A 15,512-nucleotide genomic window follows, 5' to 3' on the forward strand; every position below is an offset into this window, starting at 1 on the left:
AACAGAAAGGAGAATGGTGGTTGCTAAGGGCTAGGGGGAGAGGGAATGGGCCTTAGTATTTAATGGGGACAGTTTCAGTTTGGGAAGATAAAAAGAGTTGTGGAGATGGACAGTGGTGATGGTTGCAAAACAATGTGAGTATGCTATGGAACTAGACATTCACAAATGATTAGAATGGCAAAATTTTATGTTACATATACTTTAACATATACACCCACACACTCCCATTCCTGACTTCTGCTACGTAGGGGGCAGATGACGTTATAGCAGTAGTGGATGCCAAGGCAGGGGGCAGAGGCTGCCGCATCCTAGGCCAGGAGAGCAATGGCTAAGGTAGGAAGGAGCCCAGGTAAGGGGGCTGGGGCAGGCCCTGCTGGCCCAGACAGCTCCTGGCAGCATTGGACAGCCAGGGCCTCCTCCCCTCCATGCCAATGGCCCTGGTGCCGGGCCTGCATCCCCTTCGCTGCTCCCCATCCCTCTCCAGGCACTGGGAGGCCCTCCTCAGTCGCTAACAAACCCAGGCTTAGCTCACCAGGCCGTTCCTCCGTGGGCATGCTGTGGTGTCCCTCCCGTGGCAGCCCCACCATGCTCCCCCGTCCTGTTCTCGCATCGCACACGAACAGAAGTGCGTACATGGAGAGCCTGCAGCCTGCCCGTTCTCATTGTCCGGACACCCCCTAGAACAGAAGCAGCCCCCAGAAGCCTCTCTGGCCCTCCTACGTGGTTGGGAAAACACTGAGCATATTCAGTCAGTCACCCGGAGGCGGCATATTTGGTCTTTGGCTTAGAGCTTTGGAAAACACTCGAGAGAAACACCAGGGCTGTCTTGAATCACAATCTACAAGGAGTTAGCTGTTAGGAGGACAGGTCCTGGCAGTGACGCACAGGTTCTAAGCGAAAGCAAGAGAGACCCGTCCGTGCTCACCCTCCTCTCCCCTCCTTCCCTATTTTATTTTACTTGCAGGAGGTAGTAGATAACATCAGGGAAGAGCGTATCAAGTGGGGCTGTGGCCGAATCTGGGAGTAATAAGTATGGGCAGCAGTGGGCCTCGTGACTCGCAGCCTGCATATCCTCATTTGAGAAATTCTTCACTTGTTGGGTGGAAAGGGAGTTGTTTTGTCGGTACGTGGGCGTCCGAATGAGCATAGACAAGTGATATGAAAGCTCAATAGCCAAGGGGGTGGACCGTGCCAGTTATCCATTTATTACACCTCCGCCCCAGATTCACACTCCATTGCCTGCTCTGTGATAAGGAAGCTGAACTTTGCAGCTGGTACCATGTGAAGTTTTGTCATTCGAGGGCGCTGGAGACACACTGGAGGAGGAGAGGCCTCTTTTCCTGGCCCCCCTGTGTGCTTTCTCAGGAGGCTTCCCCAGCCCACAGTAGTAAGCAGTGCCCAGTGCCGAGCACCTTCCCCCAGCACCCTCCCTGCAACAGCTGCCAGCACCCTTGAAGGCAGATTTCCAGCAAGTTCTGCCGGTGCAGCACCCCAGTGACTTCTCGGTCATCCAGGATGCCACAGCTACGTCCTCCCAGCAAGATCTGGATCTCAGCCCAGGGCTGAGGGATGGGGCTCTGCCCTGGGCACCCCAATCCCATTAGTTAGTCATTCTGTATATTACACTTTCCCTGCTCGAATCACTGTGCCTGGGTCCTATCCAGTGACTGCACCCTGACTCAAACAGCTCACCCTATCGGGGGCTGGACAGGGTCAGGTCCCAGAGCCTGGCCTGGCCCTGCTGCGTCCTCTGCGGGAAGGCAACAGTGGACACTCTGCACCCTCCACTCTCTTTTTTTCTTTTTTTTTAATTTATTTTTTAAATTTATTGGGGTGACAATTGTTAGTAAAATTACATAGATTTCAGGTGTACAATTCTGTATTACATCATCTATAAATCCCATTGTGTGTTTACCACCCAGAGTCAGTTCTCCTTCTATCACCATATACTTTTTTTTTTTTAAGGAAAACTGTATTGAAATTGTAATACTCAACATATACTGATAACAAAAGATGAATACAAGCCACATTTGATTTCTACAATTACAAGAGATCACCATATATTTGATCCCCCTTACCCTCCACTCTCTAGCCTGAAATGAGTTAATTCAGCCACTCAAACAGATAGCAGATATTTGTATACTAATATTCCTAGCAGCATTATTCACAATAACTAAGAGATGGAAACAACGTACATTAGCTAGGCAGCGTGCTGTCTGTGATTTTGCACGGTGACTCAAACCCAAAAAGCTGGTCGAAATAGTTCCAAGCATTTCTGGTACAGATTTTGAAAGGATGAAAACTTTTCCCAGGCAACTGCACTAGTAAGCAGTTTCAAATATCATTTTTGGTTGTGGGCTACATCTCAGCCTTATTCTCTGTGTGGATAAACGCTAACGTGTTCCCCCCTGGGGTGCTCTGGGGAATAGAGGGGTGTCATCCATATCCCAGGGTCATGAGGAGAAGGGACTCAGTCCTTAGTCTCCCACTTCCTTCAGCTGATACCGAGCTACCCCCACCCCCTCGCACCTTTACAAAACCACCCAGACTTCTCTCTGGCAACGTGAACCAGCCAGCCCAAGTGGGGCTCTCGCTCACTGTCACCTCAATTCTGCTGCACCTCTGGTCCCCCATCGGAGCCCATCGGGCTGTGCCCTTGCCTGGACCCACTTCACTCCCCTGTCCTGCTCACACAGCCACCTTTACAGGCTGAATCTTACTATCTTTGTACATCGACTCAGGGTTTTACCACTGAGAGGTGTTCCCTCCAGTGCCCCATGCTGAGCGGTCACTGTCCAAGAGGGCAGGGCCAGGCCTGTGCAGCTCGTCCCGGGCCACCTCCCCTCGGCCTGCAGGTAGCACACATGCCCCTCCTGCTTACAGCACCTACACGGGCATTGAGGACTGTGGGGCACCTGAGATTGAGCAGACACAGAGCAAGGGGGTTACCTGTACGCATTTTTGGAAACGGGGCGAGGATCAAACTTAAAGAAGATGATGCACATGGGTCCCGGAGGGTGGCTTTGTTCACACGGGGTCACACGGTCTGCAGGAAAAGGAAAAAAAATGAGTTAAGTAAACAGCAGACAACAGAACCACCTTCGCTGAACCTGCAATGCTCCCTAATCCAGATTAGAACCACCCCTGAGAAGCCGGACCCTCACTGGAAATGCCATAACCATGTGCCCAAGACCATGACGCTCGCCAGCACCACACAACCATCCCCTAAACATATACACTCATCAGCACCGCCCTAACGCGCACTGTGTTCACTGGCCCTGGAAACACGCATGGGGTGGTGAGTGGGCGCTGGAGGGGGAGACAGCAGCAAGAGCAAAACCCATGGGCACTGGGGGACAAGCTGGCCCACAGCCGTCCAGGAGACTCTTCGGCTTGCTCCATGCCCCCCACCCAAACTGCCCATTCCTTCGCCTGGCAACAGCACCAATTCCAGCACCCAGCCCTCACGGCAGGGCTGCATCACGTCCAAGCGACCTGGGAACACTCTGTAGCAGTGTCTGCAGCAGGTCCTCAGCACGTGCCCTCCACCCTTAACAGCCCAGGCATGGCCAAGAGACCCAGAGGGTCCTGCACACTCCGTCAGCAAGGGACACAGGCAAAGTCCCCGTGCCAGTGACACGGACACACACCCAGGTTGCTGAGGGAGAACTCGGTGTGCAGCTCCCACACACACGGGCCCCTCCCCCAGGGCCCCTGGGGCCAGCAGGTCTTTTCCCACAAACAAGTTGAGAACTGAGATGAGATCCCAAGGCCACCAACCCTGGACAAGGTGACTGTGAGGGTCTCTAGTCCTGCACGCGTGCGACAAGCTAGGGACGTTGCTCCAGTGCAGGACCAGGGTCTACAGCCAGGAAACAGGAAGCACAGGTTGTGTAGGTTCTGAGGGGTAACAAGATGTCCCTCAAAGGAAGAGCCTGATGAGCAAGGGGGGAAGATGTGTTCACTGTATGTGCACATATGTGAGGCCATGAGGTCTGTGCGCAAGTGTAAGTGCATGGACGTCGGCCCGTGTGCTGGTGTGTACACATGTGCACTTACGCAAGTGTCTGTGTGTATGTGTGTCTAGGGGAGGCCACTGAGCTCTAAGCACCCTTGCCGGCCTGGGGCACCATGGGATTTGAGCGGGTCCATGCAGTGGCCTGTCCCAGGATGGTGTCTGCTAGGGCAAGGCCTGGCTCCACTCAGGGGGCACACAAGCAAAGTAGGTCTGTGAGGCAGGTCCTTGCTGGGGGAAGAGCAGGGGCCAGATTCCCAGCCCTAGCCCATCCTCACTCCAGGCCTCAACACAAGGCCTCCATGGCTACTCTGCCACTCCTGCCCCTCTGCCTTAGGCCTCAGAGTGGCCACACAGGGGCGGGGGCCACCTGGTGCTCAGCACATGAGCACAGTCCCCCTGCAGGCATGTGGGCAGCAGGCATGTGGGCAGCAGGCATGTGGGCAGCAGGCGTGGGCCACGTAGGGCTCCAGCTCCCTGCCTCAGGCCTGGGTCCCCATTACACACACAACACAGTTCCAGAAGAGGCCATCGCCGGCCATGGGGACGGGGCAGGTGAACAGTGACGATGAGCGCTCTCCTCTGACATCAGTGCAATTGCGCCCGGTTCTCGGGTCTCTGAAAACTTTCCTGTCTCAGGACTCACCGATGGGGGACGTTCGCACCACACTGACCCTGCCGTCAAAGCTATGCCACACCATGGGCGGGCAGGTGGGCAGCAGGGGCTGCGGCTACAGAACACAGAAGAGCCAAGGAGGCGCCGAAGCCCTAGGCAAACACCTCAGATGCACCCTCAGCTCAGAGCCACGCAGAGGCTGCCAAGCTCCTGGGGCCCTTCCCGTGGACAACGCCATGGTGTCCCTGCCACTCCACTCACTTCTGCTCACTGGTCTGGCCAGGGTGGGAGGGGAAGGATTCACTCCACTGCTGTTCCCACTGGCTCCCACAGGCCCTGAGGGACCCCCAGGACTCTGCCCCTATTCCTCCCCAGCCCTCACAGGCATGGGCAGTGGTAATGGCCATCGGGGACCAACCTTTGCCCTCACTAAAGCCCGTGGTTGTGCAGGTGAGGTGTCGCCATAGTGACTAGCAAAAGTGCACGGTGCTAGGGGATGTGTAGCCATGCGAGACGGGCTGCTGGCCGCCAGCCCACGCTGACAGGAGGGGCTGGGTTCCCACCGGGGGTTACCTGGGAGTGCCCACTGGGGCCATCACTCCAGGGGTGCTTGACGATCCCAATACTGGTGGGCAGGCTGGTGGGGCCAACCCTCCTGGTAAAAACGACTCAAAACGCTTGCGAGAATATGAAAACACCTTAAAAGCAGCCATGAGCTGACAAGGTCATGTATGTAGAATTTAGACATCTTGGAGAACACAGGAATTCAGAGAGGAAAGAAAGCAGAGTTCAGTGGCCGTTCCTGCCTTGGGGCATTGACCCATCTGGACAAACTGGGCTCTGGTGGCCTCAGGGTGAGAAGGACAGAAGACAAGGCCCAGGGCCGCCCCCAAGAGATGACTGAGAAGTAATCTTTCCTCCAAGGGAAGCTGGGAGCCCGGAGAACAATCTCACAGGGTGAGGGGAGGCTACATCCACAGCCAACCACGGACTGCAGGAACAGCTCAGAGAGGACGAGTCCCTGAGAAGTCCCAGGAATGGAGCCAGGGCCACACCAGGCTTCCAGGGACCCTCACGCCAAGGCTTGGTTTGAGGGGCCCCCACACTGGTAGTGCCCCTGAGCACCTGGCAAACCAAAGTTCTCATCTTCATCCTAGACCACCAAGAAGTCTCACAAATAATTTCTCGGACAAAGAGCAGTACACAGTCAGAAAGAACCACCTAACAAAACAAAGCACCATGAACAAGAACCAGCAGAAAGAAGTCCCTATACGTCTCGTAAACCAACCACACTGGGATTGCAGAAAAGGAAGTTTGGAGATAGCTGCCGAGAAAAGGAAGTGATACAGAATAAACCAGGAGGTACACAAAGCACCAGAAAGTTTTAGAAACGGAAGCTACAGTAACCATGAATTAAAACTCAGGAGTGGACATAACAGATCAGACACAGCTGACAACGGGTCAGTAGAATCAACCAGAACAAAGTACAAGGAGACAGGAAGCTGGGCCTCCTGGGGCCCCAGGTGTTCCACCTGCCAGGTGTAGCTGACGGGGTCCTTAGCACCTGCCACCTGACCACAGTCCAGCACAGAAGACACAGGCCCCTCCCCTCACAGGGGAGCTGGTCTCTCTCAGACACAGAAATGCCCCCAGGCAAGGCTGGCTGGTGGTGTCTGCGGCAACCAGGCTGCCAGCCCATCCCTGCCGAAATGCCACTGGCCCAGACCCTCACTGGGATGAAGGGCTGTTCTGAGGGCTACCCCAGCATGGAGGTGCCACTCTGGACTGTCAGAGAAGGCAGCCCTCATTGTCTGCTGTGGCCTACTGTGTCCCTCCCCGAGCTACATGCCTGGCCACTGGGTGAGGCCACTGGCCAGGGACAGCGCTGGCCACTGATGCTCACAGTCCATATACAGAGCACCCTCCCCCAACGCAGCTACAGGACCCTGTTGTCCAAGCTGGCCCAGGTAAGGGGCAGACCAGCTCTCCAGGTGCGATGGGGAGGGCTCTGTGGTCTAAGGAAAGGCCACCGATGGGTCTCGGGGCAACCTGCTGTCAGAGGTGTTGGCACAGAGCCCAGGGCGGCGGCCTTGACGAAGACGTGGTCATTGGGAGGGAAGGACCAGAGGAAAGCCAGCCCCTGGGGAGGGGACCATCAGGAACTGCCTTTCTCTCCAATCCCTCGCCCCCCACTCAAGACAGGCCCGCTGCCCAACAGCCCCTCCCCTTCCCAGCTTCACCTCCAACCCCACCCCCCAGCATCCTTCTTTGCCTAGACCTGATATGCTCCCTCAGCAAGCCCCTGGAAGTTCTCATGGGTGCAGGGCCCTTCTCCCAGCATGTGTCCACCCAGGCCCACCAGAACTCTGACACCCCCGTCAGGGCCTGACAAAGTTCTCCCTGACAGCCCTGCTCATCGGGCGACCTTCTCACCCTGCTGACTTTCAGGGCTCTGAGAGCAAATCTGGATACAGCCTCCGTCGTCCCCGTCACTGCACTGAGGTCTGGGTGCAGGGCAGGTAGGCAAGTGGGTGGCTGGAACTACTACCCACAGTGGCAAACAGCGTCCTGCTGGCCCGGTCACTCAGGACCTCTGAGAAAATGCTCCTTTCCGCTTCCCATAGCTCTGCGACCAGCAGAGGGGGAGGGGCTTCAACAGGTCCCACCCTGCCTGTGAGGCTGGGGCCCACCCTCGCCAAGTGGCGTGCATGCTTGTCAGGAGGAGCTTACCCTGAATGCCACCTGAGCTGGTAAAATCTGCAGGGGAGGGCAGCATCCTGGGCAGAAGTGTACAGGACTTGCTTTCTCAGTGACATCCCCGCCCCACCTGTCCCCACCTCCATCTGGGGCCCAGCACATAGGCCCAGGCCCTGATGGAATGTCCTCTTGCCCCCGGGAGCCTGAGAAGTCAGGGCTATGCAGGCTCTGGGGTCACCTCTGAGGGCAGGGCAGCCGGAGCCAGCTCACAGCCACAGGAAAAGGCAGGCAGGAAGGTCCCAGGGGGCCTGCCCAGGAGCCTTGCCAACAGGCCTCGGGGATCACAGCGTGGCCTTAAGGAGAGCATCCGAGCACTGCAGGAAGCCATGCCCCACTGTGTCCTGTGTCTAGTGCACTGCTTGCCCCCGCAGGCCAAAGAGACCACGACGGTAATGTGCACACCAGCCAAGCCTGTGGATGGCAGTGAGTTCACAGGCCCGTGCTCTGCCTTCCCTCCCTTCCCCTCACTTGGCCTCCCAGCAACTGGGATGGCAGGACAGAAAGGTGGGCCCACGACAGAACTTGGCTCTCTGGGCAGTGACACACTACCCCAGAGGAGGCTGGGCCCTGGGGGTCACAGGGCAGGGGAGAAGACCGCTGGGGGCAGCTGGGGAGGACCTTCCCATGCTGGGCACTTTACAGGCGTGAGCCCCTCTCACCAAGAGCTCAGCCTGAGCGTACGCGGGAGGCTCGTTGAAGGGATGCCTCATGGCTGCACTGAGGGTGAAAGAGCAGGCACATGTGGGATGCTGGGGTCAAGTGGGCCGCCCTGACCCCCCATCTACGCCCAGGCAGCCCCCTAGAAGGCCAGGATGCCCCACCTGGACCTGCACATCTGCAATGCCCTGGAACGTCCACAAGGAGCTCCACCCAGCTTCATCACGAAAACATTTGAGAAGCCAGCACACTTCCTGCAGGGCACCCCCTGGCCTCACTGTTCTCCCTGTGGCCGACCCTCTCCAGGGTGTGAGAAGCCCCAGGAAAGCTGGTGAGGGGGCAGCCAGCTCATCCCAGGCCCCGGCGGAAAGTCACTGTGTCCACATGTGGTCCCACTGGGGGCACTGGCTTCCAATGGCCCTGCACACGGCTGTGGCAGGTCTCGGTCTGGCTCACAGGGATGGAAGACCCCAGAGAGTGGCCTGGGCCAAGGAGAGGCAGACAAGTGGGCAGCAGTCGGGAGGGACCACACGCAGGACTGGAGTGGAGTCTGAGAGGTGGCCAAACATCCTGACAAGCGCCTGAGACACCAGCACAGCACGTCTCAGCGGAGGGCTGCACAGCCAGACATGGAGAGGCTCCGTCTTGCTCACCACTCGGCAGTGTGTCCTTCCATGCGCACTGCGAGGCCTGAAGGGCTGTGCATATGGCCTGGGCCGTCTATACAGAAACCCAGGGGCTGGCCCTGCTGAGGAGGAGGCCAGCGTTAGCGGTTTCCACGCCCCTGGAGCATCCTCACCTCGGCTGCCTCTTGACACCACGTCCCATGGGTCACACGGACTCCCCTAGCTGCACACAACAACCAGGCAATCTTTGTCACCACCAAGATTTCACATAAAACACTGACCTCTGTGAGCTTGGCCACGTGGCAGCTCTGCTTTGATAAACTACCCAGGACTTTTCTGGAACTGAATAGAGAGTAGCATGAAATCCTGCCGAGAACAGGAAGGCTGCAGCTCTGGAAGCGTATTCTCTCTGACAGCATCAGAGAGCACACTGAGACCACGACAAAGGTCCCCAGCCCAGGGCTTGTAATTCAGGCTGGGCAGGTGCACGAGGCCGCATGTGCACAGATGAGACCGGTGCACCCACACCTCACACCTGCCCACTCACTGCTGCTCACAGCCTGGGGCGCCTGCTGTGACCTTGGCCCACCTAGAAACGCCAAGGAAGCACTGTGTCCTCTGGGGTGGCCTCCGCCAGCCTGAGTGTGCACCTGTTAGGGCCTCCCACCTGCAGCCGGGGCAGATCCAGTGAAGGCTACGCTTCGCACAGGCACTTGGAGTCCCTGGGCACACCAGAGCCCTGGGGGGTATGAAGCAAAAGGAAAGCGCCCTCTTCAAACCAAAGCCCGGGGCTTCCTGGCCTCTCACAGAAAGCTAGTGGAAGTCTTCTTAGATCATAGCTCAGCAAGTCTGGCTTTCCCCTCGTCTAAGCACCTGGTAATTCCGCAAAACAGGAAGAACGGGTCACGGACTTGGCACCAGTAATTCTTAGTACACGGTGCTGGCTGCGAAGCACAGAAGCTTTCCAGGCACTCACGGCCCATCTGCTGATAACGCTTTCGAGAGTTCTCCCAGCGCACTCCATCCTGCCTGCTCACCCACTGCCTCTGAATCACCCACTCCAGCCAGGGCCTCCTTCCTCCTCCCCTACCTCCCAGAGGACCAACAGGGCTGTTCCCAACAGCTAAGTAGGACCAGGTAAACTGCCTCTGTCAGAAGGACCAGGCTCTTCAAACCTCACTCCATGCGGCATCTAACAAGAACACAAGAAAATAATCTAGGTAGACAGGCCTGGCCAAAGACAAGTCAGGGTCACATGCTAAGGGATGCAGTGATGACTGCAGTGGCTCAAATGAGGGCCACTGGGGACAAGGCCTGGCACCCCACCCCCCCGATGGACCAGTTCTGGTAACCAACAGTGAGGATCTCTTTCCCTGGCCCCCAGTACCCAGCGTGTACAGGGACAGGTGGATGAGACGCAGGGAGGGTCAGTGACCTCTCAGAGGCCACTGAGAGAAGAGGCCAGAGGGGCCTAAGGGGTCTCATTGTCACTGCAAGGCCTGATGGGGAAGGACCTGGCAGGGGGACTGGCAGACCTCAGCACTACCGGGGGTAGTCTCTACCTGTCTCCAGACCCTACCTGGCTGCCCGTCTCACCCTGCCCAGGGGCTAATGGCATCACGCACTGATTGCCACGGCCCACCCCATGCCTACCAGCACCACCTCCTCCAGCACTTCCACCAAGGGCCTCTCCCCTCCCCTTCCTCCCAGCCCACCCCATCCGCTCATGTCCGCTGCTGGCTCGTCCACCCACCCCCGTTCAGCCTCTCGGTTCAAGGCTCCACACCTCCTGCTGCCACAACCCGCAGTTCCTGGGGGCCGGCAGGGTCTGTGGTTGTGGTTCCCACTCCCAGGTCACCCAGGAACACACTCTCATCTGGAGTTTCCAACTACATGTCTCCAGCAAAAGCCCCATCTCTGGTCAACAAAGATGTGCTTCCAGATGTTTCTCAGCAAAGTACAGGAGTGCAGGACCTCGCTGCTCCTGTCTTCCCACTAACTGGCTCTGCAGGTCCATCCTCTCCAAGGGGCAGTGTCCTCAGCCTGCTCGCTGCTGCCCAGCTTTCCTGAGGGGTGGCATCCCATATATATGCTCTGGAAGCAATGGAGGACCTTCCTAGGACAGCAATCCAGGAGGCAGAATGGCTCAGTCAGAGGCTGAGGATCTCAGATGAGAAAACATGGCCCAGCTCCCTCCAAACATCCGGTGGATGCAAGGCGACATCTCCTCCCACCCCCGCTGGGGTGGAACCTGCCACACTTACCCTCCTGCAGTGGCAAGAAATGCTCTTACCACAGTTTCACTGGCATCCCCGGTACTGGCACGTCTTATGGCCACCCGTGTCCATGAATCACCGATTTGGGAACTGAATCCCGGGCGTTTGCTGCACTGACCTGTCCTGCGGTCAACTGTGGTGTGGGCAGGCACTGCCTGTCTGCTCCATGAACCACAGGTGTCTTCTCCCAGTCCCTCCCCTGCCTGACAGCCTGGCCTGTGGTGCTGCCTATCAAAAGTCTACTACTTTACAGCGAATCTTCCCGTCTCTCCTACACAGCAGTCACCCTCCCTGTCCCAAAGTAAGAGCACCTTTCTCTTGACTTCCTTGTGAGGTTATACTTTGGCTTAGTTCTCAGATCGGCCCAGGGTCTGCCTGGGTGGGTGGTGCGAGGTATGGACCCCTATGCTTCCCCCACCTACAGGGCGTCCAGTCTGTCCAACCTCACCACACCCGGACATCCAGTCACAGAGGGCCCTGCGTGTGTCACCAGGTCTCAGCCTCAGCACATACTATGGTGCCTGGAGGGCAAGTCTCCCTCTTTGCTATTCACAGAACCTTCTAAAACTGACCAAGTGTGCCATGCCCCACCCCCACCGGCCACACCAGGTGTTGTAGCGGGCGCCCCGTCCATAAAGCAACACAGGCGAGTAAGTCCAGAACTGGAAGCTACCCCGTGTCCACAGTGGTACCCACACACCGGAGCAGCAAGCAGCAGAGCAGGGGGCCCCATCTGGGAGAGAGTACCCCTGCTTGGTCCTTGCACAGAGGCCAGAAATAAGCAAGACTTGTCCACAAGGCCAGAAGTCAGGGTACAGCGACCTGGTCTAGGGGATAACGAAGGACATGAGGGAGACATCTGGGTGCTGGCAATGGTTTCCACACCCTGATGTGGATGGTAATCGTGAGGCTAGGCTCACCGCACCATCCATGGGGCTAAACAACATGGGCGTATTTGATGTCAGGGGCAAAAATGGATTGTCTGCCCCCAAAAGCTGCCCATGAGGAGCAAGTGGACAGACCCAGCTCTCCTTCCTCACTGGCTTCAAGACATTCCTCTGGGTGGGGGGAGGTAAAGCAGGAAAGGCTGGAAGAAGAGTCTACTCATGGGAGTCTGGACAAGAACGGACTCAGCCCTGGCTCAAAATGCCTCAAAACAGGCCCAAGCACTGACGGGCTGTTGTGAGTGCTGCGCGATGCCACCCACATGAGCCGACAGCAAAGCCACACCTGACCAAGTCCACACCTGACCATGGGGGCAGAGGGCTGTGGGGAACCTGCCTCCTTGGCAGGAGCACTTCCCTTTATCAACTGAAAAGGCCAACAGGGCATCTGGTTGGAGAGATGCCAGGTCAGAATGCAGCAATGAACGACAGGAATGCACACCAGTGAATAGGGAAGTATTTTTGTCACGACACAGAGCAGAGGGGACAGAGACACTCGGGAAAGTGAGGCTCCTGGTTCACATCAAATCAGTATCCTACCGGGCTTCACGTGCTAAGGCTCTGGACAGAGGTTAACTGGGCCCTGGAGTAAGGCCCCATTTTGTTATGTGAAGTACTTTACACATTTGGGAATATATCTTTAAGGCTAGCCATCTGGTCTTGAGGGGCCATGCAGAGGATGGGGTACCTCAGGCTTCACATGAGAGGGCTGCATGGCCAGGCTCCTCATCCCCACCCTGTGGCAGTTCCCAGGGGCGGAGCTGGAAAAGCATGAGCTGCTCTTTTCACATGACGCCTGAAGTTCTCCCGGCAGCTGCCAGCAGAGGAGATAAACATACATGGGAACACAGTGTCGCTATTCCTGGGCCTTGGCTGAGAAAGCCCTGACGTCTGTAAATATTCGAAGCAGCCAGCCCACTGCAATGCTCCACCTTCCTCCCCGGTCAGTGACTGAGGATTCCTCTCTCTGTTTTCTCATTTTGACTGTGCGGTGGCATTTCACCATGACAAATTTTCTATAGTGATACTCTTCCTGAGATCTCCCAGGATGTTTTAGGAGCACTAATTCAGCCTCATACCAAGTGTCATTGTCCCTTCACAGTTCAGAGGAGCAGCACAAATGAGGGATACAATGAGCATTAAGGAAAGCTCCAGTCACGAGGCAGCCTTTGTACCTTGGCCCCTCCTGGCAGGGTCACTCGGCTTCCTCACAAGCCAGCCCAGCCTCACAGTGGCTCCTGTAGCACCTATGGTTAATAAAAGAGGAAAGGGCCACTTTCCCCACTATACCCTCAAAAAAGAGGAAAGTAAGCACTTCAAGTTAGCAAGGTCCTGAAGACCTCGACGGAGACATCCCAAGTGGCAGCAGCCACCAGGAGATGGGAGCCAGCCTTCTTTACTTTTAAGTGTGTATATACTATTTTTGCCATCTAAAAAGAAAGTTGTGAAAGAAAGAAATAAGTTGCATTGATGACCTGAAAGGAGAGCTCAATGATGCTGGGGTGACCTTGCTTTCATGGAGCCCATCACCAAACCCTGTGGTCCAGACCAACAATTGCCAGACTCTGCAGTACTGCCCTCATGAGCCAACTAACACGTTCGCAAAGGATGGACCTCATCCTCTCACATCTGGAATGTCAGTGACAACGCGGTCCCACTAGTAGAAGCCTCTCAGCCTCCCTGCCCTGGACCATTTCTCTCCAGACAGACTCTGGGGTCTGGTCCCCTCAGTTCTCATGGACCTCCTCAGCAGCACCACCCACAGTACCTTCAGAGAGCTTCCCCTCTAGTGAGGACAGCAGGTCTGAGAACACGGCACACGGTTACACCCATGGGGAAACATGACCAAAAGGACAGCTCTCAAATGGAGACACAAAGGAAGCATGAAGGAGTGATAACAGTCCAGGGGCTGGGTAGCTGGCCAGAGCAGATGGCCTGTTCCCTTCTTTCAGGGCAAGGTTGTCGTACCACACATTGGAGCACGCAGTGGCCTAGTCTGAAGGACCTGCAGTTTGCAGACACATCGTAACATGAAGGAGCCGCAGGACTGGGCTGAATGGTCAGGGGCCTGAGAGGGTGGGAGCACCAGAGCGATCCACCCTGTCCCATGGGAGCACTGGGATGTGGGGTGGGGGTGGGGGGACAGAGGCTCTGCTGTGTCCACCAGCCACCACAACATAGCCACCCTCTCCAGCTCCCCCACCCCACCGGACAGGTCACCCGATGCAGAAAGACTGGTGGGTGGGAGAGAGACCCAGAAGGAGCAGAGGCCCTGGTTCTCAGTGACCTGGGGAACACCATTTGCCCCTCAGTCTGAGTTTTCTTTGCTGTGAACAATGTTTGGCCAACGAACACTTGCCCCAAAAGGTTGCCCTGAGGATCATGAAGCAAGTGCGAGAAAGCACTTCCAAAGCACTGCCAGCCGTAGGCACCCCTTATAGCGGCCACCAAGTCACACTTTGTCAAGGAAAAGGACTCTGAGTCCAAACAGCAGCGACAAAACAGTGGTCAGCAGGTCCAGAGCAAGATAACAGGCCAGGCCTGTGCTGAACATGTGATATATCCGCTGGAGGAGAGACCTGAGGTTCACGGACTGGTCCAAGGTTCCCTTTAGCTGTGCCCCAGAATGAAGCCAGGAAGCATGGAAGGTGCTGGGGTGGGGGATGGGGGGTCTCAAAGGCCAGCAAAGGGGCCAGGCCTTGGGCTGGGTACAACTCTGCCCAGGTCCCACCCCTGATGCGCTGGGGGAAGGGTCTGGCTACCTGAGCCACCCCAGGAAGGCTGTGTCCAGGCACAGGGATGACCCAGCACTTGCTGCCTACTCAGACAGCTGTCACCCCACTGCACCCGCAGCAGGACGCAGGGAGGCAGCACCGTGACTCAGGGCTCCATAGCTGACCGACGCCGTGACCCACCCACCACGCAACTCGCCCAGTCCCGCCAGTCTCTGCTTCCCTGCAGCAAGACCAGCCCAGTCTGCCAGTGGCCCCCACACGCCATCCCGGCGGGGTTCACTGGAAACGCCTCCCAGTGGGGCTCTTCTTCGGCCTCGGTCGGTTTGGTCTCCCCGGACCCTGCTGCTTGATTTCCATTTCACGCCTCGGGAAGGGGAAACTGAGGCAGGGCGGGGAGGTACAGCCCCGCCCCTCCCCGCCCGCGCCTCCGGAGCCCCGCGCCCCCGAGCCCGGGCCAGCCGACTCCGCGGGGAGAGGAGTCCGCGGGCCCGGGCAGCCAGCCGCGCACTCACCGCCTCCGCCGCCGCCGACTTCCGGGTGCCGCGCCCGCGCGCTGCCGCCACCGCCCAGGCCCCGCCCCTCCCGCAGTCTGCGCGCAGCCATTCGGCTGCGTGGCTGGGGACAGAGCGGCGCGCCGCAACCCGAGGCACAGTTGGCTACGTGCGCTGTCGCTCCAGCGACTACGCCCTCCCAGAGCCCCGCCCCTGAGGCTGCGCCAAACCTCTTGGTTGCGCGGGTGTCTGGACACCTCGTGACCCCCGCGGCCTTCCCAGCCTCCTGGCTTCCCGACCCAGGGACTCCCGCAGGAGGGCGCAGCCGCTTGACCCGTCAGGGCCGCGGCCTGAACTCGGTCACCTGCCCACCCGGTGGCCCCGGCTGGTGCACT

At 57.6% G+C, this 15,512-nt stretch overlaps 1 protein-coding gene across 5 annotated transcripts in view; it reads right to left on the reverse strand.

Moving 5' to 3' along the window:
- TANGO2 (transport and golgi organization 2 homolog) overlaps positions 1 to 15,270 on the reverse strand; it is a 37,605-nt gene extending 22,335 nt beyond the window's left edge. Inside the window, exons 1-2 of one of the 5 annotated variants that reach the window (XM_019755919.2) lie at positions 15,139 to 15,257; positions 2,950 to 3,046 (exon numbers count right to left, since the gene is read on the reverse strand). In XM_019755919.2, coding sequence (XP_019611478.2) covers positions 2,950 to 3,046; positions 15,139 to 15,229 — 188 coding nt within the window. In that variant the 5' untranslated portion in view covers positions 15,230 to 15,257. Of the gene's footprint in view, positions 1 to 2,949; positions 3,047 to 15,138 lie in introns of all 5 variants that reach the window. The other 4 variants (XM_074321890.1, XM_019755918.2, XM_074321889.1 and 1 more) reach the window with 4 other exon arrangements.
- Positions 15,271 to 15,512: the final 242 nt, after the last annotated feature.

The sequence above is a fragment of the Rhinolophus sinicus genome, linkage group LG16, assembly GCF_036562045.2.
Source record: "Rhinolophus sinicus isolate RSC01 linkage group LG16, ASM3656204v1, whole genome shotgun sequence".
NCBI classification, from domain to species: Eukaryota; Metazoa; Chordata; class Mammalia; order Chiroptera; family Rhinolophidae; genus Rhinolophus; species Rhinolophus sinicus.